The sequence below is a fragment of the Daucus carota genome, chromosome 4 (assembly GCF_001625215.2).
Source record: "Daucus carota subsp. sativus chromosome 4, DH1 v3.0, whole genome shotgun sequence".
In the NCBI taxonomy this organism is placed as follows: Eukaryota; Viridiplantae; Streptophyta; class Magnoliopsida; order Apiales; family Apiaceae; genus Daucus; species Daucus carota.
This window is the reverse complement of record NC_030384.2, coordinates 25,444,220-25,471,749: the sequence shown is the minus strand read 5'-3', so window position 1 is coordinate 25,471,749 and position 27,530 is coordinate 25,444,220. Positions and strand designations below refer to the sequence as shown.

The following is a 27,530-nucleotide window of genomic DNA, read 5'->3' as shown; positions in this document are numbered from 1 at the left end:
AAACATCACACACATATGAAACTACAAGGCCAGGCTACCGGGAAAAAAAACGAGGAAAAAACAAAGCAAAGTATTTGGTACTAAAAAGATTTTTATATTAAAACTCTCCTATTGTAGTATCCAATACACTGCCTAGGCTGGGAGAATTCACATTCAAAGACTAAAATACATAAACCCTTAATATATACAAGGGCGGTAATAAACAAAACTTGCAAACTTCAAGCTGGTGACTAATTAACACACAACAAAAGTTACATGGTAACAAACCTATGACCTCAAAATATTACACTCCTGTAATGTACAAGCTAGCAGCGAAAACAATATCACGTTTTATTGCGTTGGAAGCAATTTCCATCTTTTTGTGAAGTGCAGAATTACCCATAATTGCAGCTGCATTTTTGAATTCACGACATGTCTCATCCAACCTAACTATGGTCCTCACTATCAGACCTTCGGGAACATCCGTAAGTTCACATATATCTGCAAATGGGGTTCCCTGCAATGAGAAAGAACCCAGCATAAATATGTGGAGATTTGACAAGGTCTAACTGATATATATACACACATGAATGTACCTTTGCCCATTCATACACTACTTCAACAAGGCCAAACTTGAGATTTTCTCGAGCATACTCCTGGGGATCTATCTGCAGCTTAAACTGTGCCTGAAGCTCCCCCAATCTTATAGCTGTGTTGTACAATCTGTCCAAATATACATTTTATCTGACAGGTTATCCTGAGTGCTAAGCTGGAATTTTTATTACTCATTAGTTCTAAAGGGAGCAACATAAATATATATATATATATATATATATATATATATATATATATATATATATATATATAATTACATGTAACGGGGTTGTTATATATGCAATAGTTAGTTTGGATCCTTCTCATTATTTTTCTTTTATTTTCCATTGGTCAGATGTATACTTATTTGAATTATCTGGTGTACGCTATACGTCGAATTGAGGGGTCCATTGGATGAATGATGTATGATCAGAATATTGATAATAGTGGTCATTTTAAGATGTCCAAATATGCAAACCCAAAGATAAACATACTCTCAACTCAACAAATTGACAATAAAAATGCTTGAGTTGCAGTTATACCTTGATTGAGTTCTCCATTCTTAGTAAATTGGGTTGAATATAACTTGGCTCATTCACTTCATTCAAATATATCATTTTCATCACCGACTGCTAATTTGACTCATTTCACTCACTTAACTCAAATTTTATATCAACTGTTAGTCATTGAATTTTGATAACAGTGAACAACATGACGTGGATGTGCAAGTGACGATTGGACTTAGGTAGAGCTCAAGTGGTGTCCAACAGCTCTTTCTTCACTTGATATAGATACAAACACATTTACATATATTTAAATTAGAGTTCTTAAAACTATTTGTGCTTATCCTTTCTGATTTCTTCTAATTCCATCAACTATTTAATTCAAATATTATTTGTATTGAAAGGCCATGGGTAGAAGCTCTGAAACAAGATTAAACTGATTCAAGATAATATGGTCGTTAACATCAATTTAGCACTTTTGATTTGGGGCATCACCAGAAATTAGTGTTTCACCTGCTCCCCCTCTTCCTTTCAGTTCTCACTCATTAAATGATATCCCTCCGTCCCTCCAGGTAGTTTACGTTCACTCTTTGCACGCATTTTGAGGCTCCTATAAAGTACAGTTCCATAATTGTTTTTTAAAATTTTCTTTTTTTGAATAAGAGTTTAAACATCAAACTTTTATTCAGAAAAAAAATATTTTAAAAATGTATTATGGAACTATACTATAAATGAGTCTTAAAAAGCGTGCCAAAAAGTAACGTAAAGAAATGAGATGGACAAAGGGAGTATGAAAATGAAAATTATCTGATTTAGTTATATTTACTAATACTCCCATGTCATAAAATCCAATCAACGCCACGTGATGACCACTAAGCGACGGGTTGGAAAGTATTGGCGTCTTACACCAAACACGTTTATTTGGAATAGTTACGACGTTGACTCAAATGACTTTGATATAAAATTTAAATTGAGCGAAGTGAGTGAAAATAGCAATCAGTAGTAGAAGTGATATATTTGACTGAATTGAATGACCCATGTTACATTTAACCCTAATCAAATTTGAATAATATTTGAGATAAACAAATAATAACCAGGAATTTCAGGGTCAGAGTAGATAGATGTATAGCTCAGTTCATACAATATGACACTTATATAATATCTTTTGTTGTTTCAAAGAGGCCAGATCATCCAACTCAAAAAAGAACAAATTCCAGGTATGATGAACAAAGCATCATTGGCAAGATAAGAAGGAAGAATAATTTTTAGATTGGAAAATATAATTGTGGTATATACTGTATAAACTAGATAAATATTAGGATGTAAGTACCGTATTGCAAAGAGAATTGGACACAATGAAGAATCGAGAGAGGTTTTAGTGGGTTTCTCATCTTCCAATTAAATCAAATGGTGTTAATTATGGTTTTTTAAGATAATTTCTAACATGTCCACAAGATGCTAATTTCGAGTATTGTAAAGTTAGAATGATCAGTAAAAGGAAGTAACCTTTGTGTGGCCTCTGAGAGCTTAGGAGTTAGAGAAGGTTCCGAAGCGTTCCTCTGCTGAAACACAAAGGCTGACATTAATGCCACTGCTTCTTCTGGTTCTAGATCATCTAGCTGGTTCTCAAACAAGCATTCAGTGCATATCAGCTCCTCCCCAGAATTCATCTCACAAGCAACACGGCCTTTTATCTGAACAACGAGAAAAGAATCTATACATCCAATTTCCTTCAGAACATCAATCTGCAAAAACATTATTAAGCTCAATTGAATTATTACAACATACTGCTGGCAGAAAGTAAACATATATACGATTTCAGGGAGACATACCCGGCCTTGAAAATCTGGCATCTGCTGAAGTGCTTCATCTGACATTTCAAACTTTAGAGCTTTAACTTCTTCTTTATGCTTCTTTACTTCTTTTGCCAACTTAATGTGCTCCTCCAACTTAACACACCCGTGACACTTATTTTGTGTCATCTTTTGCAATAGGCTGCACCACTTGTAATACGTTTCCACAACATTCAGGTCATTTAGCTTTAAATCTGGGACCACCACCAATGCAGAAATGGTAAAAAAAACATTATTAGATCAAGACGAGGTTACCTAAAAAGGCGCCTAAAAAATTAAAAACATAGGAAATTGAGGAAAAGAATCAGTGAATGGTGCCTCGGTAGATGTAAGTGAACATATCAAGCAACATCAGGTTGAACTACCAATTTTTATTTTTCGCGACTTGTTATCAACCATGCTTTTGGCAGGTAAACTTACAAATTGAAGAAGAATTACGTCATTATTTAGTTACCAAAATGATATGAAAGTATCATGTAATTAAGAAATATTTCCAATAGTATTGCAACAGTCAAACACAAAATGCATGCTGCTCTTATGTTGCTTTATTTCTCTGGGTCATGTAATAAACTGTGCTCGCAATTTGTTACTATCAATCAATCCAACAAATCCCAGATCCTAGCATGTCTAAATTAATGGACATATAACAATTGCATCATTGAGAAAAAGCATGGATTGATTATTTATTTCTTCTGTGTATGTTTCAGCAATTTCAGATTACTAATACAATCACTAGCATCAACTTTAATGCGTGCCAATCATTTTTTTTCCAATATTTTTGTGAGCCTCCTTACTATGGGTGTAAGAGGCTATATATATGACCACCTTCAACAAAACCCAAAGAAAGTGATATCTGACTAGAAGTGTATCAGAACCTTAACAACTGACTTTCAATTTGCACTACTTCGATTTGGTGTTGTTGCACCTCAGATTCTATAACTAGAAACAAACAATTCCTTTATATCATATATAACTAGTTAACTACAACTGGTAACTGATAACTACGACATGCAATTGCTGTTTACCTCAGCAAACGAAAGGTGACAGTCAAAACAAACAGAAATTTATCAACTGGGGTTCATAAGTAGCAGGACTGAAGCCACAGCAAATTGAAAGTGTAAAAGCTATAGAATCCTAAGTGCAAATTCGTCGAACCCTAACACATGTTTTTATTGGATCAACGACCGGAATTTTAGAATCCAGAAAGCTGGGAACACTGGAGGCAATGTTTACCAGGACCTATAAGAAATCTATATATCCAGTAGCATGCCTTGCTTAAAATCTTACCAAGTTTCGGGCTTGGAGACCAACACGAAGGATTTAAAGCAGGTGTTCTAAATTCAACATTGTAGATCTTCTCTTGTAGTATATATAAGACCCAACAAATGATTATCTCCTCTTGGCTTTGCTAATTTTGTAATATATTCATACTCGCATTGAAACAGAGAGCTCCGCTTATTTATGTAATATATTTCCATTTTCCTCAATATAAGCAAGATCTTTAGCAAAATATACAAGAATGGCCATGAAATCCCCCAAGTCTTTACAAAATGTGTTTGCAGTATGCATTATTAAACTTCTGAATGGCAGAACATAGGCCACAACTGCTATTTCACAACAAATATCGCGACTTTTTTTCAGAGTTTATATCATGTCCTGCAACAAAATCATAAAGGAAATAAACAATAGTTTAGTGTGGAAAAATACCTTTCACTGGATCTAGTGCAGGAGGATATCTTCCGTCAGATTTCTTCTCCAAGAGAAGTTGTACGGTCTTGGAGTAAGCAACACTACTTACATCTTCCAGAAGCCGAACTTGATCAATCTTTAATTTGCAATTGCATATACATAAAAATTCTGTACCCTCAATTCCTCGAACCTCATAATTAACCCCAGCAGTGTTGCCACGGTGTGGTAATTTTATGTTAATCGCACCTGATCCTCTCCGCGAAGAGACAGACGAAAAGTAGTCATCTTCAAATCCACGCTTTGCCTTGGGTACCAATATCTGAAAATCACCACTGCTCTTATGTTGATCACCGCCATTGATGGGAGCTTGAAGTGTCTGGGGTAGATCAGGTGTGATAACTAGAACTATGTACTGTTTGCTGTTTGAAGAAGGTGCTTTTACTATCACTCCAAGTAAGTGATCTTGTACCTAGTAAATTGCAATGTTATTGCTCCTGTGAGAACTTTTGTTACATGAAATATATGGTAGTTTTACAAAATTAAACACACCAAACAACACAGCAGCCATGTATAGAGAGGGAAACAATAAGAAATAAATTAAAGGACAATAAGACCTAAGTATTTCATACATTTCTGAATCTAGAATACCTAACCAAATTCAACAAGTATACATGCTGGACAAATGCATTCCACATGACCTGATCATATTAGCTTAGTTGAATTAAAAACCTTGAGGGGCAAACTAATTTTTTCTTCTGGCCTAATATCTACAGGCGAACTCTATAAGACTAAAGCCTGTCATCCATTAATTCTTGACGATCACATGCTGTCCTGTAACCTAATTTCTAAAAAACGGAAAGATAAAAAAATAAACAAAAGATGAGAGTGAAAGATGATGAAAATAAAATAGTTCATAATCCTAACACTAGAGAGTAAAGCAGTACAGTACTCTTATGTTTGCGATGAGCATGACCACTTTCAAAACTTTTGATTACAAGTTACATATCAAGGAACACCCTTCCAGTGGAAACACTGTCAACATCAATCAGGCAGTACCCAACTTTATGGAAGGTTTACTTTCCAGTTCTTAAAAGAAATATTCGTACTGATATTATTGATACTATTTATTTTTGTTAATGAATTAATTGAGTAATACTATTGTTATCACTCTAGTTCTTCAATTCTATAATTCATAGAAGCTCTCAGAACAATGAGAATACAATATTTCTGAAAACCTCTATGAGATTACAATATAAGAGCATCTCCAACCATTGAAATCCCTTGGCTAAAAAATGAGTTGGCATGCTTAAAATAAAAAAATTTAGCCAACGGCTCGAAAAACTCAACTCCAACCATGCCCAGCTGTTGTCTATAAATTTAGCCAACCTCCTATGGATGGCTATATTTGTCGAACCTCTACAGGTCTGTAAGAAAATCTGTAGGAAGATTGCACATCATTTATTACTATATTGAATTGATATATTCTATTTTAACAATCAAAAATATTAATAACATACTATTTTTAAATTATAGCCAACCAATATAGCCAATATCATTGAAGCAAAATGTCTTACACGTTCAGCAAATTTTACATAATATCTTACAGATCCCATTTAGCCAACGATTATAGACAACGTCATTGGAGATGCTCTAAGTGAAGGTTTTTATACTGTAAATCTTCTTCCACATTCTTTCCCATATTAAAATGTTCTACACCGCATCTTTGAACATCACTTGGACACACAACAACGACGCAAGTATTAACTTTTGACATATAAGCATCAAGTAATGCCAGATATTAGAATGAGGTGAATATATATTAGAACTAGTCACTTGGCTTATTCCAGATTAGTACAAGAGAAAAATGACTACGCTAAATGATAGTAATAGGTGAAAACAAGATCAAACTCACAGATTGTGACTTCACCACCACAACTCTTCCAGTAACAAGATATTGTTGAGAAGCTGGGGACCTCATTACTGCCTCTGATATCTCAGCATTATATTTTTCAGCCTCAGAGTACAATTCATAGTATTCCTCAATTGCCGGTTCACCTTTTATACAGCTACAGGAGGAGAAATTTACATTTGTTTTACATCAGTGCATTGCTGTTTTTCATATTAATTAAGAATTTTATATCCTTAACAATCACATTGTTAGGAAAATTAATAGGCAAATAGTATTCGCATATGAGTTTATATCATCTACAACGCCAATTTAAATCATACAATGCAAATATATATAACCTGTATGCCAGTTAACGAACAATAAATATTATAATTAGAACACTTCAGGATAGCTATAAGAAATTTAATAATTCTACATTCAATGATTTCAATATCTCTGATACATTAAAAAGCAAATGTAGTGATTAAAGTGAAATTGGAGCCAAACATTGCATATTATTTGCGAAGGGGGTTCAGGCAAAAAAACCTCAAATTAAAGCTACAATACATCAAGAAAGGCCATAATCTAAGCATAAAATGGTATACTTACTCGATGGCTTTTGTTGGCTGAGCAAGTTTTCGCATTAAAAGTTGTTGCTGCTCTGGAAGCTTTTTCTGAGCATGAAACTCAGCAAAACTTCTTTTTAGCATGTCCTCGACCTGTATCAAATTACAACATTAATATCAGCACCAAGACTCCGGGAGATACTAAGAGAAATGTATGACCTTCCAGCATTGACATTTAGAAGTGAGTTTTCGGTGTAGAGTATAATGCATTACAGACACACACATATACGTGTGTGTGTGTGTGTGTGTGTGTGTGTGTGTGTGTGTGTGTATGGGTCATGTTCCTCTTAGAACCCTTAGCCTTATTTCTAATATTAGTTAGAGTTCTGCAGCAGAATTGCACATGTAAAAAATGTCGTGTTTATGTATCATATTTTGAAATTATTTTTGAACACACACAACGGTGCAAAAAACATGTATTTAGATTTAGATCCTGAAAGTCTATTTAAAATTTAGGGTTCTGCAGCAGAACCTTAGTGGTTCTAAGGTTTTATTTTAAGGATTGGTTCTCTATTGAGCGAAGGGTCGCGCTCAAGAGAGAACCAATCCTTAAAATAGGACCTTAGAACCACTAAGATTCTGTTGCAGATGCCTAACCAAATATATGTTTTTTGCATTGTTGTATGTGTTCAAAAATAATTTCAAAATATAATACATAAACACAACATTTATTGTATGTACAGTTCTGCTGCAGAACTCTAATTAATATTAGAAATAAGGCTAAGGGTTCTATGGTTCTTAGGCTAAGAGTTCTATTCTGAACATGACCCTTTGGAAACAATCTAACAGTCTAGAATTATGGGTGTGCCTAAAATATCTGCTGCTAGGGCTCTTAACTTTTAAGCGGCGGAACAATAACAAAATTTTGATCAGCTGCTCAGTCGTGCAAGTCTAAAGCTTGAAGGAAGTATAACCATTACAAGCTTACATATAATTTTTCAGGCGCCAAATTGTATTCAATTCAATAAGATTGTACTAGAACACCTCTCCAAAAGTCATGAAGGCCCCTCATATTATAATAGCTCCTGCTGTTAGGTGGTGATTAAGCATAGAAAAGGCCTTTAAAGGGTAATATAAGAGCATCTCCAAGGGTAATATGTATAATGGTTGGCTATTTTCATTGGCTAAGTTGATTATGTAAATTTTTTGCTAAGGGGACCAATGATATGGTTGGCCATATCAGATACATGAGAAGAGGGAAATTATATTGGATGCATAATCATTGGGTCAACTGTATATCATGATTGGTGAGTCAGAATCAGCAGCCTTGATAGAAGAGAGTAAATGGCAGACTATAAGCAATTTAGGAAAGGAGTTGCTGCATGATTTTGGGGATCAGAATGGGGAATAAAGTATTTAAGCTGGCATCTAGGTGTAGTTTATTCATTCAGTTTTTAAAAGTGTTTCTTGTAAGCAGAGAAGCTCTGCCTCGATGGTGAGGCGCCATTTAGATGTAACTCTAGTGCAGCATCAGATTACATCTTTCATTCAATTGTTTCAGTTCCAGTTTAATAGAACTGTTGTTTTCTATACCCCAATTAAGATTATTCAGAGTCTTAACAGGCATGGGTTCAATGTAATTAAGGGATTTCTGGAGACATAAGAGTTGTTAATCTTTAAAGCAATTTAGAGATAGAAATACTAAAAGAATATTCCAGAATACTCTTAGTGAGTGGGGAGTCTATTCATGTCCCAAACGTTCCTATTGCTATTCCTAGGGCTGAACTGTATTGCTCTCAGGAAAAGGAAGTTGAGCAAATAAATAACCCTACTTTGGTGAAGCATGTCACGGAAATTTACGTCAGTAGGACTGTTTGCTCTTCCACAAATCCATCACAAGGATAGGTAAACATTATACAAATCAACTTTCACTTTAACTTAACAGCATACAAGACAACTGTTATGTTAGATAGGGGTGGTCGTAGGAATCAAATCCACGCTAAATGATATGAAGAGTTTCATGTGTTACAACTGTGCATTGCCATTGTCTCACATCATCTCAACAGACATTTTAATACTTAAGGCATAACACGTCTAAAGATGTACAGATAGAAACTGAGGCTAGTATTTGCCATTAGGAGTGTCAGAATGTTGTGTCTCAATCATGTGGCCTTTTGTTTCAAGTATGCTACATATTTAAAATAAACATATTATGCTTTTCTTAACTCTCAAGTGGTTGATTGATAACACGGTGTGGATATTGACGAGTATATGAAACTAAATTATAGAATCTTGCTAATGTGATATATGGCACTATATGTCCCCAAACACATCATGTGCACCACCTCATTAGAGATGGAAAATGGGCGTTATCAAGATCTTAGCTCGTGTGAAAAGGAAAAAAATGCAAGACTGCATGAAGAGGAGCAACTAAATATTAACCTTCAAGAGTAGATAATGTATTTATATTTATATAATTATACGAATCATAATTTACTTTGCATAATGACATACGTTCAATACAATATGTCGAGCTTTGTTTTTGTGCTTGTACAGTGTTTGCATGCAAGACTTAACATACTGGGGTCCATTATTTGATAGTTAATGTATTAATATTTATATAAGGGATAAATATCAAGTTGGTGACTCGTTTCGTCCAAAAGTATCAATTGAGTTACTGATTACTAAATTGACTCAAATGAGACACTCATTAGAAAAATTTGTATCAAAAATATCACTTTATCGTTAGTCGAAATTTTGAAAATATTATATATTGAGTTTCGCACATTTTTTAAGAATGGTATTACATCCAAATGAAAGATTCCGAGTCCTACTATTTTTACTAATATTTTTAGTTTTTTAAAATTTTATCAACTATTTATTTTTAATTTTTTGATTGTTTTATTTGATTTAAATAAAAATAAATAGGAGATTAATTTTTAAAAATCTAAAAATATTGTCTAAAATACTAGAACTCATAATCTTTCATTTAGATATAATACCATTCATAAAAAATGTGCGAAACTCAATATATAATACTTTCAAAATTTCGACTAACGATAGAGTAATATTTTTGATACAAAATTTTCTAATGAGTGTCTCATTTGAGTCAATTTGGAAATCGGTTACTCAATTGATACATTTGGACGAAACGAGTCACCAACTTGATATTTATCCCATTTATATAATTATATGACTCATAAGTCATAATGTACTTTACATAACATTTTGAATTCAAGGTGAAAATACACCACTCTGAAGTTCAACATATGTTTTACCTTTGGGGTTTTAATAGTACAGCACAATACCAGGAGTAGGGTTTTGATCTCTGTTTAAGTGTAGAGTGTAAACTTTCATTTTACTTGAAAAAATATGAAATGAAATTAAAGCTCTAGCTGCATATATAATTTAGACAGTATCTGTTCTTTATTGTTCTACACCAACAAGGTGTTGCAAATAGCAAAATTAGAAGTCAGAACAGTGCCTAAACCATGATTCACCAAAATCTCTACATTGTCCCACATAAACCAACAATCTCCCATAAATTAATACTCAGCTACCTCCTAGTAAAGTAAAAAACACACAAAAAAAACTCGACTATACAGTAAGATTTGATAACATAAGATAAAGGTATATATGCCCTAGGGAAGAGAAAAGAGAAAGCATAACCGACAAATCCTCAAAAAAAAGTATCTTTATGGATGAAAGAAATTGATCAATTGACTGATATTTCCCTAAGATTGGTACCTTTAACTCTTCAACACGAAGGAGATGCATAATCATGATGTAAGTCAGTCGAAATTGAGATTCAAGCCTCGTTGCACTACCAATCATGACATTTTTCATATCATTCTCCTCGGGAATTTCATCACGACACATCACAACCACAGTACCAATCTTATCCAGACCCCTCCTTCCAGCACGGCCAGCCATCTGAGTATATTCTCCTGGGAGTAACTGTCTAAATTCCTTTCCATCAAACTTCCTTAATGTATCAAACACAACCTGCAAATTTTGAATGCAAATAAATTTCCAGAACAAGAAGAAAATTTATGCTCTTATTGGCTTGGCAATTAACATAGCGCAAGGACCAATAACCATGTAGGCAGGTACAAGATGATAACATTCTCTTGTTTCTTTGTTAGGTTAATACAATTATACTCGACAGGAAACTATATTAACTATATATATATAACATATGCGAAAACCATAGCTTCACAGAATGCTGCTTACCTTTTGGTGGCTTTACTTAACACGAGTGTACTGTTCAAGAAGATTGGCCAAGTTTAAGATGATTTAAAGGCCCGCCTACCCAGCCATAAGAGAAGAATAAGTATTTATTGTTAGAATATAATCATCCTGGTAAAAAGCTTTCCCTAACACCTTGAGGTTTAGGAGAACCGGTAACTTAATATGGTACCAGAGCTCATACTCGCGGAAGACCTGAGTTCGACTCGACATGAAAGGCAACGTTATGCCCCAAAGATGGGGGCCCGTGATCTACTCTCGGCCTAAAAATGGACTTTCGAGTGAGGAGTGTTACAATACTATGATCCTAGTGAAAAGCCTTTCCTTAACACCTTGAAGTTTTAGGAGAATTGGTAACTTAACATGTATAGCACCAGCTACCAGTTGATAGGAAGGCTGAAGTCAAGTTAGTAACAGGACAGATACAATCTCAGGCATATCACTAGTATGCAGAGAAAATATACAACGGAACTGAAGGAGGGCATGGGGACGGGCGGACGGCCATCCCCCCAAAACCTAAAAAATTTTCTATTTTATATATGTAAAATTATAAAATCATGATTTAGCCCCCTCCATTTTGTATGTATTTTAGATAATAAAAATAGTTAAAAACAAAGTTGGACTCACTAGTAATACAAAATAGCTTCTATTCACACCACTTGACCACAACCCCGAGGTTTAAAACAAGTCTAAAAGGACACAAGAGAAGGCAAATAGGAGCAAACCCACCAGATTATTTTTGTTTGGCCCCTCCAGATTTTTTTTCAGGTTCCATCCCTGGAACTAATTCATGCCAGTAAGACTATTGGGAAGAGGTTTTTCCAATTACCTAAATTAATATCAACTACGAATGATTGACTTTTTTGACTTATCCCAGATAATGGTGTATTGGAAGCTATGGGAATAAAGTTGTAAGATACTAGCATTAATTAAGGACTATATTTTTGGCCAATAAGAGAGAAAAGTAAGGAACAAATAAAGCAAAAACACAAAACAAAATCTGACGATAATAACATCGTATTAGCAGTGCATACAGTAATACTCTCCTACACCTAAACTTTAAACCAAATATTTTGGCCTTTCTTTACTATACAAAGAATGATTAATTTTTCAAAGTTTCACTTTAAAAATGAAAATTTTATCCTTCAAATATGTTGATCACAAGTAAGACTTTGCTATAATACAGATAATATCTCTTGACGCTCTATTTTTAGAATTAAAAGAAAGTCACGTGGTTTTTGATGAGATAAATAATATCACAAGAGTGAAATGATCAAAAGCTTACCGTCCTAGCCGGCGCATTAACACCCATTGCAAATGTCTCTGTTGAAAACAAAACCTACCAAGATGAAGAAAGCAGAATCAATAAAGGAAAACATGTAGTAGCATCAAAAAGCATCTCAATAGCCTCCGTAACAATAGAAGAAAAACTCTCACACAGTTTATTTATCTTCCTTTATTGATATGCAGTAAGAGGTACCTTGATGACGCCACGGCAGAAAAGCATCTCGACCACCTCCTTAACAATTGGAAGTAGTCCTGCATGATGCACACCAATGCCTCGACGTAGCAGGTTTTGGAGTCTGACAACCTATATACGCAAAAAGAAAAAACTTAGTCCACTAACTATTAATTTAGGGAAGCAGAAAGGCTTTGTGCCGGACATGTTTATAAGAATACCTGAGGTAAGTTCCTGTCAGATCCTTTCAGCCGTGAAAATGCTTTGTCACAAAAAACACGAATGTCACTTTTTTCCGAGCTACTTGTAAGGTCAACCCCATTCATATGATCGGCTGATTTATCACAACGATTTTTTGAAAAACAGAATATAACCACCTACAATCAGATTTTAGACATAAAAATATCTGAAAATTAGGTTTAAATGATACCAAATCATACATTCAAAACAATTTATGATAGAAGGGTGATGAGATTATATGACTGCCAGTGTGAGACTGTGTCTGTGCATATGATGAACTTAAAGAGATTAAACCTTTTTAAATTAAGAACAACAAACAAACTGAAAGATAGCAAAAGGTTCATTATTGAGAATGCTGATGATAAAATGATCTGCTTCAGCTCGACTTTCCTAATCATGCTACTTAGATTGATAATCTAAAGTGCCTAGAGTATATATTCTAGTGTATCTGTTAGTAGGAAAGTTTGACCCTAGCATAGAGGGATGTTTAGAATAAACGTACAGGTAATAGTGCCAACTTTGTGAGCTTATTTATAAGCAACAACCACAAAGAAGCTTCTGATCTCCTTGATCCCCAATTGTTCTGGCTACCTCCGCTGTTTTGGTGCCCCCATCCAGATCCAGAAGATGACCCTAGATTTTGGGGTCCAGATTGCTTGTTCTGTTTGCTTCTGAAAGTACTTTCCCGTTTTTGAGTTCGAGCAACATCATGGGATACTGAAGATCCAGAATAAGATTTTCCAGAACCACCACCAGTACTCATGCTTTTCTTCTTGTATGCATCTTTGGCAGCTTTAAATCCCAGTGAAAGAAACTTTTCGTTCTCACATACTTTATAAAATTCCCCAGAGTAAAATATACAGTGTTCTAATGGAACTGGTCTTCTGGTTGTCCTAATAACAATACATCAAATTACATCAGTTAGACAAGACCATGGATCTTTTTCAGGTCATGCTATGAATATAATAAGATATGTAACCAATAGGCAGATCACAAATTTACATGATTTAATTGAAATGGCATGCTGCTTAGATTGTAATGTTATTACAAAAGAAAATGTTGATTTTTACCAAGTATATTGGTCACAAAATGAGAATGCACTATAGTTTCAATTTAAGGCAAGCTTTATCTGCTTCCAAACATAAGAAGCAACCAAATGTTAAGCTCTTAACTAGCCATAAAACTTGAAAAAAGTAACGATACATGATTGAAATCTTTTGCTAGTAAATATATGACATAAAATCCGAACTGAGACGATCAGCATATTTAATTATACTATAGCTTATACCCGTTAATCACAAGAAAAACTTGTACATTTTTATTTTATATTTAACTAATGCATTTGTATTAAATTATACTATAGCTAATACCCGTTAACCACAAGAAAAACTTGTACATTTTTATTTTATATTTAACTAATACATTTGTATTAATATTACACATTTTAAATTATTTGACTAAAATGTGTCAATCTACTTCACTCCTTTATTTCTGTTTGTCATGATAAGCTTTTTTTAAAATTTATTTTTCTGATATTTACTAAATTTTAAATTTAATATAACATTTTTACTGTTTTCCTATTTGTGCTATCATTCCTTAGTTTTTTGTTATGATTAACTAAAGAAAGAAATAATCATACACATATACCTCCAAATTACTTAAACCATCAATCTCTTATTGCCATAGTTACTTTACCTTCATATGTTTGTAAGATTAAAACATGTTACAATTGAATTAAAAACATCGGCACCTCAGAAATTCAGCGATTACCGAGATTCAAAGCGACTTTCTCAATTATGTGGAACCAACATAATTATTAATATCAAGATCATTACTTTAGCGATTATTAATTACTCAATATTCTAATCCTAGAAAAAACACTCCATTTTCTCTGCATGGTGATAGCCTCTTCATATGGTTAAGTCTTTCATAAACTAATCTCTTAATTGATATTAAATGGAATAAGATTTCTGACAAAAGTGTATATATACATACACGAGGTATTCCAAACTTGAACAATGGATTTTTTAAATTATGCTCGAGAGTTATAGTTGATGAAGATATGAGTTGACAAGGTGAAAGAAATTAAACAATAAAAAGTCAAAGAAACATTTTTCTTGCCTACTCCTAAGTTCTTTGTAGAAACCTACTCCCACGTATGTGCTAGCTTTCCTCTAAATCATCCCATCTTTGAAAGAAACCCTTTTGTAATTTCATAAAAAACTTGGAAGCCTAGAGATAACATTTTTTTAAAAAAATTATTCATTTCTTCTCTTCTCCCCAGTGCACAATGATAGCATCAATTTATATTTATTTGGCATACACTTAAAATACAATTTGATTAATACATGTTAATTGGATATGCTCCATACGAGGTTATTTTGTTTTCGCATTCTCCATGTTCCTATATGTGTGTGTTGTAAGCATTAAAATATTTTAAAATCTATAGCATAACTAAATCCTAGAATTTATCAAATGGTAATAGTGTTAGTTATTCACACTAAACTATTATTGTGTTGAAAAACCAATTAAAATGAAAGCTTACGTTTAAAGTGGTATTGAACTATATATATGGGTCTTGGTCTTAGTAGTCGTCTACTAGAGACTTGTTATGTGACATTGTTATATGACATTCAGATTCTCAACCATTGAATATCCAACCGCTAAGATTAAAACGTTGGTTCAGGACGTCCAGCATTTTTTTCTCCTCTAGACGATATATTTTTCAAAATCCATCTAGCTGAAGAAATCCGCTAGATGGCCAAATGAGATTCGCAACAAATTTGAGATCCATTAGATCTTTCAAAGTGAGGCCTTTAAATAGAATATCACTTTCTTGGATGTTAATGGATTTCTCCAACCCAAGCTTTGTACCTCCCCGCATACTTATGTCTAGTATCTAGTTTAATTTCATTCAATTAGAATCGAAAACACTATTAATGAATTTTATGACATTGAAATCAGGGGTGGAGGAACTATGTGCCCAGAAGCAGCGGCCGACCACCCTCAAATCCAGAAGTTGACAATTTTTTTAAGCCCAGCCCAATGTCTAGCCCAGCCCAACAACTTAATAACTAAACTCCAAGTTATATGTTGTCTAGTGTCTACCCGCTTGTATATGTTGTAAAATCAAAATAGAACCCCAAGCCTGTATCGAGCCCCAAATTCAGATAGAGCCGGACAGAGCACAGAGACAGAGCACTGAGCACCGGTAAAAAACGAAAAGTTCATCTATTTCTCCCCCACCTGACCAACAAATTCAGGTATATTCAAATTCTTTTATACTTTTCTTGGCTCTTTACAATTTATATATGTGAATCAGTGAATGATGGTTATAATTAGCGCTTTCAGAATTTTAATTTGATACTCATATCTAAAAAGCTCCCTGCTTATCCGATTACTTATCAGTTATCATTATGTTTTATTCTAGGAAGAAACTGAAACTTTAACAAATAACAATCATGGAAAAATATTTGATTAAAGATTACTCCATAGTCGATATGAGACAATCCTTGCATCATCTGCCCATTCAAGTTCTCATCAAGGTGTTGAAATTGATTTAGACAAACTACCAATTGATCCGGAAAAAAGAAAAAGTATTTATAGTTTTGATTCTCATAATAGAGAGAAAGTTGGAAGATTTTATCTACAAAAAGGCCCTTGTCAACCGAAAGTTGAATATCCTAAGAGACAATTTGGAAAGACAGAACATAAATTTATTTCGGGTTGGTTTGATATTAAAGAGTTTCATAGTTGGCTTGAATATAGTGTTTCGGAAGATTCGGCATATTGTTTGTATTGCTATCTTTTCAAACCTATGCATGGAGCTCAAAGTGGGTGCAATACGTTTGTTTCAGAAGGTTACACTGACTACAAGCAAGCTCATAAAAAATTCCGAGAACATATGGGAAATCCAACTTCACCATTATCGATTTGATATATTCAATACAATCATTGATATCCAACTTCGATGTCTAAATGATCGTTTTGGAGAAATTGGTACGGAGTTACTCTTGGGAATGGGATGTCTTGATCCACAAAATTCTTTTTGTGCATTTGATAGTGACAAATTGATCAACTTTGCCAAGTTATATCTATTTGACTTTTCTCCGGTTCAACTTATGGAACTTAAATGGTCACTTCTTACCTACTTTGAAGATGTTAGTACCGATGGTAATTTCATAGAAGTTGATGGGATTGCAGAACTTGGAAGGAAAATGATTGAAACGGGAAAACATTTGATTCATCCACTAGTTTTTAAACTTTTAAAACTAGCTTTGCTTCTACCGGTTGCAACTGCAGATGTGGAAAAAGCATTTTCTGCTATGAATATTGTGAAGCATAGGCTACGTAATCGGATCGGGGATGACTGGTTAAATGATCTTTTGGTTACATGTATCGAAAGAGATATATTTCTTAGAGTAAAAAATGATGATATTATGAAACGGTTCCAAAATATGAAGAGCCGTAGAAATATTCTGTAAACATCGATTGAAACTCACGCTTTTGTTACAGAGGTTAGTCGGCCCCTGGACAACTAATTAATTTATAATTTTTATTAAATCTAATGCCTCCAAGCTCTAGTTATTATTTTATGCATTGCCTGATTTATGTTTTTATTGAATTGTTTTACAGAAGCAACAAATCAGATTAGTTCAAGATTGTATAAAATAGGCAGGGGCATAACACGACATCTACAACTTTCTCCCATCCATGTTACTGTTTATGTATTTTTTTTCTAATGACTAATATATCAAATACATGTCTCCTGGTTACTATCTGAAGTCTGCATTGTCTGCTAGTTTTACTTTTGTACATGCAAATTTTTTCGCCCACCCTGACTTAAAATGCCAACTCCACCACTGATTGAAATGTGATAATCGTAACATAATAATACCAACCCAATTTTTATTCAAAAAAGTAAAAAATCTTCTTCACAATCTACATACTATTCACAATTTACATACTATGGGGCCGTTTGGCTGAGTTTAAAAGAAGTGACTTATTGCTTAAAGTAAAGAAGTGGATTAGAAGTGAGATTTTGATTTGGACTTATAAGCTATTACAAGTGTTTGGATACCGTGACTTATAATTTTTAAGTGTTTGGATAACTTAACTTATAAGTTTGTATATTTTCGTAGTTTTGTAATATAATTATTTGATATTTACGAAATAAATTGAAAAAAGTTAATGAAAAAATTAGATTATAGTAATATTTATATTATATAAGAAATGGTTTTTGGTTTGCTTTGTCTCACATTTAAGTGATCTATGAGTGTGTTTAAAAATTTATATAAATATTAATATATAATATTAATATATTTGAGAATTTTATAAAATTGAAGACAAAAAACTTAAATAAAAAAAATCCTTATATTCAATCACTGAAGTAGACGGCAGCAATAACAAATAAACAAAAACGGGAAGAAGTGAAGAGGAGGAAGGGACAGGTGAAAGAAGTTTAAGCTAAGTCCCAAAAAAAGCCCCAATTTGTAGCTTCTTTTATCGGCTTCTTTTACTTTTTTAAAGCACTTCACGTTACTTGCCAAACGCATGGGAAAAGAGAGGAAGTTGGCTTTTGGGCTTTTAAGCCCAGAAGTTCCATTCCCAGAGACCTACTATGACTAGGAATGGGTACAAGAAATTCCCGACATCTCGTAGACAAACAAGTATAACAAAGAAAAAGGCTTTTCATAATGTCCATTTTTAATCATAAAAAAGTCTTCAAAAAAAAAATTCTTTATTAGCTCCTATTTTTGGTGCACAAATTCATGGCAAATCAAGACACGATCATAAAAGGATCATGAAAATGAGAGTGTTGACCTTTTTCGTGGGGATTCAAAAAAAAATCATAAAAGAAAAAGGAAAGAAAAAAATAATAAGAAATGACATATGGATTTTATATTCTTTTATCTAATAAGAATGGGAAAAAAAGCTTTTATCTCGGAGTGGCCTTCTAACAGGAAAAAAAAAGTGTCAGGCGTCCTCAAACAAAGCTTTGATCTCATTCGTTGGATTTTTCATCCAAAGAGTAACTGAGAATCAATTTGTTACATAACAGGGCCCTAGCTAAGGGTCCCTACATATATTGCTTGAAAAAATACTTATATAACGTGAATATGATTATTAGAATGACTATCTATTTAATTATCAAGATTTGAGCTTTATCCCTTGACAAAGTTAAGAAAAAAATAGTATTAACCCTACCTTATACTCCCTGTTCCAAATTACTTGTCCACTTTGACTATTACACATATGTATGGACAAGTAATTTGGGAGGGAGGGTGTATATATTTATATAATACTAAAGCCATGTTTGGAAGTTATAGATTTGAGAAAAAAAATTAAAGGTTTGACTAGATGAATGATTTAATATTGGTGTTTGGTATTTAGCGATTTGAACTCAATGAGCTAATTTTGGAAAAGGTACTTGGAGGAGCCTTCCCGATTAGAGGATTGTCATCTGTTTACTTAAAATACAAAATGCTAACTCGAAAGCTATATCAAATAATTTCATTTAAGACAGCTAATTCAATCCGCTAGTCAAAACAATTATTACCTTCGTTTCACAATAGTAGTCCACTTTTGATAAATCAATATATTAAGGAATTTTAATATTGATGATATAATTGTATTAACTACATTAATTGAATAATTATTTGTTGTGTGGATGTAATTTTGGAAATACAAACTAGAGACTAAATAATTGTATGTGGTGTAAACTTTTGCTTGGAAATACAAAGAAGAGAGTAGTCTTTAAAAGTTACATTAAAATTATAAGTGGGCAACTAATTTGAAACTATTTCTCTTTAAATGGACTACATCTATGAAACGGAGGGAGTAATTTAATCAGCTAGTCAGCTTATTCGATCTGCTAACCACTAACTACTAATTGCCAAATAGGGCCCAAGTAATTGCTAGGAATTGAACCCAAACCTTCGGATAGTACTGTGTATAAAATCCATCTTACGCTTCATAAAGGATATAAATATAAATGTAATAAAATTACCCGGTCACACGTATTTGTTTCTGCTTAGTGCGACCAATCCAATCAGCAAATTCTATAGTATTAGGTACCTGTAAATGACAAAATAACAACGAGAGATGAAACATTAACCTGAAGAAGGTACACCAAACATCAACATAGACCTCCCTGGTGAACACTTGATCGTTAAAACATGACAATTTAGCAAACATGGCATGGATGAAATGTGATAAAATTAAGAGAACCAATTCAAGGTGGAGCAGTAAAGAAATACAGCAAGTACATCAAGTGTCGAGTAGAAACAAAACAAAAGAACCTAAATGCACCCAAAGTAAATGGTTCATAAAAGGATCTAGTTGAGACATTTCAGGTAGGTGAGAAAACCCAATGGTCAGAAGACCTTTCACAATTTTAAACAACAAAAGACAATCAATTTTAGGCATCAAAGCAATCAACAATTCCAGCATCCCGCTATATCACCTTCCCAGTATCCAAACCATATAGACCAACCTACTTGTGGTTCGCATCATACATGTAATAGATTCAATACAAATGTTTATTTATCGTAATTTGAATTGAAGCAATAAACAGATGTGTGATTCATGATAAACCGGTGGTAGAAAGTCATCTGAGACGCACACACAACCATATATTTAAAATTACCGTGGCTGAAAGGAGAACGATGTTGATATGCCTTGGAAGCATAATAATAACTTCTTCCCAAACCACACCTCTTTCAACATCATTGACGTAATGCACTTCATCAAAGATAACCTGCCTCCAAGCATATCAAGCAGTCAATGACCGAACTATGTCATCAAATAATTATTGAAACAAGAACAATGAAGCTAGTTTGGTGATTAAACATCTAAAATACAGCAGAAATATGAAACTGAAGGCAAAACTGGTTGTGTGAGTGTCCTACTGGAAAAAAGCAAGAAATATATTGCTAAAGGGATGGTACAATATAAGAAGCACCTTACCCATTCAATGTCACGTATGATATCAGCACCCTTGTAAAGCATTGATCTTAAAATTTCAGTCGTCATAATGAGACAAGAAGCCTCAGGCCTCAAGCTAACGTCCCCAGTTAAAAGGCCAACATCAAACTTTCCACAAAAATCCCTGTACTTCTGATTGCTGATTGTTTTTATAGGAGCAGTATATACTGCTCTGGTACAGTGCTGCATGGCACACATATCAGATCCTGTTATTTAGCTTATAAACAGTGGAATAGATGACTAAAATGATGATCGAGAAATAGGATATATAAATACCCCGAGTCAAATGATCATGAAGACATGAACAAAAACGGAAACAACTATAGGGACACATGCATCTTATACGAGAGATTGAGGGAAATAATGAAAATCATACTTTTGAAGCTAGGGCAAATGCATATTCGGCAACAGCTGTCTTCCCAGCTGATGTATGAGCAGCCACAAAAACAGAGTCCCCCTTTTCAAGATAATAGATGGCCTGAAAATATCACAACATAAACAAATTTAGCTTATGCTACAAAGGTATTCTTTTTAAATTGATAAATGTTCTATACCTGCCTTTTATAAACAGTGAACACGGTAAAAAAAAATAAACAACTTAATATATAGATTCATTAAAACAAACACTCAAAACCTAAAGGCATTGTACTGTTCCACATCCTACAGCAAAGTCATTCTTTTAAAATTCCAGGTCCAGTGGTTCCATGGTAATTTTAAGAGTCACTATGATGCATAGCACAACTTATACCTCTTTCTGAAAAGCATCCAGCTCGAAAGGAAAATCTAGTGCCTTGTCAGGAATGAGATCATGGAAGCGCTCTGCAATACTTTCACTTCCTCCACTAACTGCCCAGGCCTGGAAATCATCAAATCATTAAGCAAGAATATAAGGATAGATATGTTACAAAAGTTCAGGACCAATTTTGGACTTCATCAGAGCTCCTGTCAATGATACATAAGATATTGCTACCTCTTTTTGTTGCTGTCCACTGGTGCTACTACCTTCAATCAATCCTGAAGCTAAATTTCCCGACCCAACTGACAAAATCTCATCCAAAACTGATGTCTCCACCACAAGACAACTCTCACTTTCATTTGGCGAAATCCTTTCAATTTCTGGTGGGAACGAATCCGTCTTATTAAAATCCTCTACAGCAGGTTCATCTCCTGGCACCACTACACCTTTATTAAAACATTTCAATTAGCATCTTACAAAAAACTGATAAACTGAAAACTGGGTGGCACTGGAAATTGTAGTAATTCACGGCATGAGATAACCAGGTTTAAAAAGCTGTCTAACTAATATAAGGATAAAATAAAGTCTAAGCTCCAGAAGAACAGCACGAAAAATGATCAAAATCATTCTATTTTCCAAAATACTGTAGTGATTAGTACCAGCATCCTTGTTCTGCAAAATATTGTGCATAAATGAAAAAGCAAAGAGGCAACTGAAAAGCTGCTAAGTGCTGAAATCTCACGGCGATATAATAATAAGAGTTGTGTGGCAAATATCAGATAATCAAGAAGTTCTGCAGCTAAATTTTTTTAACAGTTATAACTCATGATCAACCCAAAATAATTGCCTCAACACATACTGCAAAATTCTAAAAGTAAAGGTAAACAATTCAAGATCAACTTATTCAACACGCCTTCTCTTTAATATTTGCTCCAAACATTTTGACATCAATAAAACAATACTTATATATTTATATGATACAAATAAATAATATTTTCATATTATTTTTATAAACATTTTACTTGTATTGGTTAAAAAACTGCACAGGTGGAAATATATATTGATAACGAAGGATTAATGGTTGGGAATGTCACAAGTTTATTGCAAATAAATATTATTAAGATATTATACTAATTAAAAAATGATTGTACAAGTTTATTGCACCCGAATCCCCATACTTTTAAATTTGCCGAATTCCCGTATCCCTGTACCCGCACTTCCTAGATTACAATTACTTAAAGGCACTTTTAATCAACTTTGCACAGGGCTTTCAAATTCTCAGGAACGGCTCTGAATAAAAGATCCCATGCTAAGACAACATATTGAAAACTATTGTCTTCACTGATCATCTCTTTCACAATTGATTCTTAAGTTCTATAAAACTCATGGATGAGTTTTCTTAAAGGAGAGAACAACAGTGTGAAACAAGGTATCAAATTTAAATTTGTACTTGTATGTTTCATATTCATTGTTGTTGAGTCGCTCGACTAGTCGCAACTAGTCGAGTAGTCGGTGTGCAGGGCTCGACTGGGCTGGTCGACTAGGAAAATGTAAGTATTTCGCCCGACTTTTGATCGACTGGTCGACAGAGTCGACCAGTCAGGTCGACTGGAGTTTAATTTCAAAAAAAACAAAAGCCCAGTAACCCAGTTGCATGAATCATAACACCCAGTTGTATTAAAACTTAAAAAGAAAGCCCAGCAGCCCAGAATTCTGCACTTAAAAGGGCCCAGAATTCTGCAGTTTTAAACTGCCCAGAATTCTGCAGTTTTAAACTGCCAGTGCCCAGATTTCTGCAGCTTGAAACTGCCTAGATTTCTGCAGTTGAAGCTATGTTTCTGTCCAGTTTTGTTATTCTGCATTTCTTTTGTTGGTGTTGGCTTGCTGCAGCAGTATTGTGACAATTTATGAATTGAATTTGAATGTTTAATCACTGATAAGTAATCTCTTTGTTTGGTACAATAGTTGGAAATTGCTATATTAAAGCACATGTTTACATTATTTTCTTATCCTCTAGTTTTCTTTTAATTTCCTTGTGGTCTTTATCTTCGTAGGTTTAGGTCTTACACATAAATAAGAGAAATGGAGAAAAAGAATTGTTAGAAATAAGAATTTAGAAGTTAGAAAACACTTATATAATTCATACACATATAAATATAAGTATATATAATATATATTTTTAATTCTATACCTTGTCGACTAGTTTCGACTAGTCTACGACTAGTCTCGACTAGTCTACGACTAGTCTCGACTAGTCACGACCCGACTTGCCGGAGAGTGCGGTCGACTCGACTCGACTTACCGACGTAACAACCATGTTCATATTACTCTTTAGGATATGTGTAACTGTAATATATCAGGACTTGTACCTATAAGAAGATCGATTGTTTGAAATACATTACTTTTAAAGTAAAAGAATATAAAAAGAATTTATTCACACTTTTAAATAGTTTCCTCAATTTCAGGATTGTACTTGCTGCTTAAGTTAATGTTTTTATCCTATACATGGAGATGTAATCATTTAATCATTGTAAGATTCATTATTGATCAAAACAAATCTTCTCTTACACGGTAAAAAATTCTAGGAATAGTGTTTATTTTGTGGTTGATTCACAATTTAAAAACGAGCATGACTAAGGGCAGAAAAAAGAAAAAACAATCCGAAGCAAGACGGAGATGAGGAAGAAAGGAAAAAATATGTAGGGCAAAAGATCAAGTAAAAGTAGAATCCTCAGTTTTTTATTGATATCAATTTGCGTATAGTATTAAGTATACAGCATTCCTATTCATAATTATAGTAAGTTTTATAACAAGAAATTTTTCTTTCTTTTTTATTTTTCATCCGATATTTCACATAAAAAAAATTGACAATATATTGTCTCTTATATTATTAAGGTTATGACATCAAAATGGAAAATAAAAATGTGAAAGACACAAACCACTTTTAGCAGATTCGTCGAAATCATCTTCCCAAGCTCTCTTGAATAAATCATCAAATTGCACAGATAACTGAGTCTGCAGAAACCAAATCAGACAAAGGTAACATAGAATTATAAAAAAAACAGGCTGCAATGAAATATAAGCATGAAATGATAATCACCTTAGCATCAGATGTACTTTTCGCTTCTCCTTGATCTCCATGAACGTTCCATGAGTGTGAATGTGCCTACAAAAAGTAAATATAAAAAGACCACATATCACCATTTAGTTTATATCACTGACTTATATAAGACAATAATATACATAGAGAGAAAGGAGAAAGAGGGAAGCTAATGAATTTTGTGCAAACAAAGGGGAACGAAAAAGAGACAATTGCACTTTCCAATTTAAAGCAAATCATATATGTCTACCTTGAGGTTCCCAAAATCCATTCCTTGTCTAAAACTTGGTGGAAGGGACTGAGACGCACCACCAGTAAGCACCTCCCGCACCCAATCCCCACTAGTTGCCCCTTCAGGAAGAATCCTTCCAATCGTCTGAGAATTATCTAAGCCACCAGGCCGAAAAGGACGGCTATTAATGCTTCCCCTAACAAAATCCTTTGCAGGTCCAGAAATGCGTGGCAAAACACCAGAATCCTCGGATCCTTCCATAAGTTCTGCTACATCCACCTAAAAAAAGCCAACTCTGTAATCATGTCACATATAAGAAGCTATACTAAAAGGTGCAATTACCTACAGACTACCCTTAATCCTCTGGATATCATGATCTTATCCTCTGGGTATAATAATCTAATCCTCTGGGTATCATAATCAGACCTACTTTATGTTATTAAAGCATTGAATGTACTAACCTATGCATTTACCATCAAAAATTATTATTAAAAAAAAAACTCACAACTTTTACTTCCCCTATCTTTAAAATTAGATATCTGATTATTAGTAGCACCTGCATTGAGCTAGGATCCCACATTTTTGACATAGTTCTCGTAGTTGAACGTCTAAAAGGTAATTCCCACTTCGGGACCACGACTGATCGAGGTACCGATGGCTCTAAGTTAACTTGTGCTTTATCAAACCAGTCAAACTCCCATTGCCTTCCATCTTTGTCAGGAGAAAAGTCATCTGCGTCTAATCTTGGCAGGAGATATTTCTCTTCAATATATTCTTTTATTGATTCTGGCGTCTCTGTGGGAAACGCGGGAGGCTGAAATACATTAGAAACAATAAATTACTTAAAAACTTGCCATAATAGGCAATTCAAATGGAACAGTCAAACAGATATACCTAGAGAAGCTGCACACAAAGTGTGTGTGTGTGTGTGTGTGTGGAGGGAGAGAGAATTTACCTAGAGAGGCTGCATATGGAAAGTGTGCGTGTAGAGGGAGGGAGGTAGAGAGATAGGGAGAAGGAGAGAGTATAGTTCATAAAGAACCATGCATTGTTAACGCATATACAATTGAAACTTAAAAAAAGAACCTTTTTTTTCCCCGTATATGTACTCTTGTTGAGCTTTTTGTTAATCTTTCCGAGCAATAAATTTCAGTAATGTCTTTCAAGCTAGGGTATAAACATTGTTCACTAGCACAAATAGTATTGATCTCACACTTACACCAAAGTTTTGTTTTTTCTAGATACCGTTTAGGTTCTTGTAAAAGTTCAAATATAATAACTAAAGTACTAAACATAATTGTTATGAGCAGTTTCACTCTATAGTCCACAGTAAGCATATCATATTGTCAAAAAAATGAGCACGGAACTTTAAACTACACTAAATTACTTAAAACCAGGTACTGCATTTGTGCCTGGCAGAAACTTCCCTCAACTAGTATGATATGAGAAGTGTTGTTCAGTTGGTAGTTTAAATTGCCTTGAAAACCTTCAACAATTAACTAATTATATTCCCTATATTCCACATCCTGTTTACATCACATTCGGGAATCATTCAAAAAAATCACGTCTTGCATCTCTTCGTCCATCAGGTATAAACCACTTCAGCCGGAAATTTACTCGGAAAATCTTATGTATCTTCTGACATAAATGTAAACTATTTTACCAACAGCTTGTAGGAAACCTAAATTGGCCTGCCAGCATCAATTTTACTTGTTGCATTTTTTTTAAACAATTCACTTAATGCATTTTGATTAGAAACAAGTTATTCAAACAGAACTCGACAGATGACTATATTCATCAAAGAAAAGTAAAAAAAGTAACGTCACACTTACAAAACAAGCAAGCTTGTCTAATATTTGTTCTGATAAATTAGAATCGCACAACAAACTACAAAACGCGACTAAACGCGAAATTCCAAATTTCAAAACCAACAAATATTTCAAACTATTTACACCTCGATAAAGACAAGCATCATTACTCAGTCACAACTCACATCTGCTCATTCTAATTGCCTTTTCACCGGCCAAACTTTTCATATAACAGTAAAACCGCCTTAAAACCAAACAATAAATTCCAAAAAAATATCGAAACGATGAATCAACCAGTACTTAATTGACACTGCAAGCAATGCGAACAAAACTTTAAATATAATTATATATATGAACATATAACATGACAGTAAAGAAAGAAAAGACACTGACGAGTATAAAGTCGGGGAGCGAATGGAGCGGGTCGGAGCTTTGAACGGGAGGAAGAGGCTCGATTCTGAGATGACCGCTGTGCCCGGTGAACCCGACCCGAAACGGAAGCTCGTTGGCGACGTCGATTCGATCCATTTCAGTTTAGGCTAATTTGGAAGTGGCGGGTTAATATTTTTGTGTGCAAGTTTGTATCAACTCCTTCCCTTTGGACTATGTTCTCGGTCGATTTTTTATAGCCGAAAACATAATTCTATTT

The 27,530-nt window shown here is 33.9% G+C and overlaps 1 protein-coding gene across 2 annotated transcripts; it reads right to left on the bottom strand.

Moving 5' to 3' along the window:
• Positions 1-73: 73 nt before the first annotated feature.
• On the bottom strand, positions 74-27,530 carry LOC108217076 (DExH-box ATP-dependent RNA helicase DExH11). 2 transcript variants are annotated; one of them, XM_017389926.2, is made up of 23 exons: positions 27,275-27,530; positions 25,630-25,887; positions 25,092-25,352; positions 24,842-24,907; positions 24,681-24,756; positions 21,976-22,187; positions 21,754-21,861; positions 21,382-21,483; positions 20,988-21,188; positions 20,668-20,778; positions 20,029-20,096; positions 13,522-13,912; positions 13,001-13,156; positions 12,801-12,911; positions 12,606-12,659; positions 10,820-11,077; positions 7,116-7,225; positions 6,531-6,684; positions 4,637-5,087; positions 2,909-3,123; positions 2,583-2,821; positions 576-702; positions 74-496 (listed from the first exon to the last, which is right to left on the bottom strand). In XM_017389926.2, exons 1-23 carry the CDS (start codon positions 27,407-27,409, stop codon positions 284-286), a joined length of 4,077 nt encoding a protein of 1,358 aa, XP_017245415.2. In that variant the 5' UTR covers positions 27,410-27,530; the 3' UTR covers positions 74-283. The 2 variants fall into 2 exon arrangements, with proteins under 2 accessions (XP_017245415.2, XP_063947623.1); XM_064091553.1 differs by having other exon boundaries at positions 21,976-22,181; positions 27,275-27,494.

What these genes read in the sequence shown, in the direction of transcription:
- LOC108217076 (XM_017389926.2), bottom strand. Translation starts at nt 27,409, where the DNA reads ATGGATCGAATCGACGTCGCCAACGAGCTTCCGTTTCGGGTCGGGTTC. An exon ending in CATTTGCCCTAGCTTCAAAA is followed by an intron (nt 21,189 to 21,381) that starts GTATGATTTTCA and finishes TGTGCCATGCAG; the next exon opens with CACTGTACCAGAGCAGTATA. An exon ending in TCTGCCGTGGCGTCATCAAG is followed by an intron (nt 12,660 to 12,800) that starts GTACCTCTTACT and finishes TCATCTTGGTAG; the next exon opens with GTTTTGTTTTCAACAGAGAC.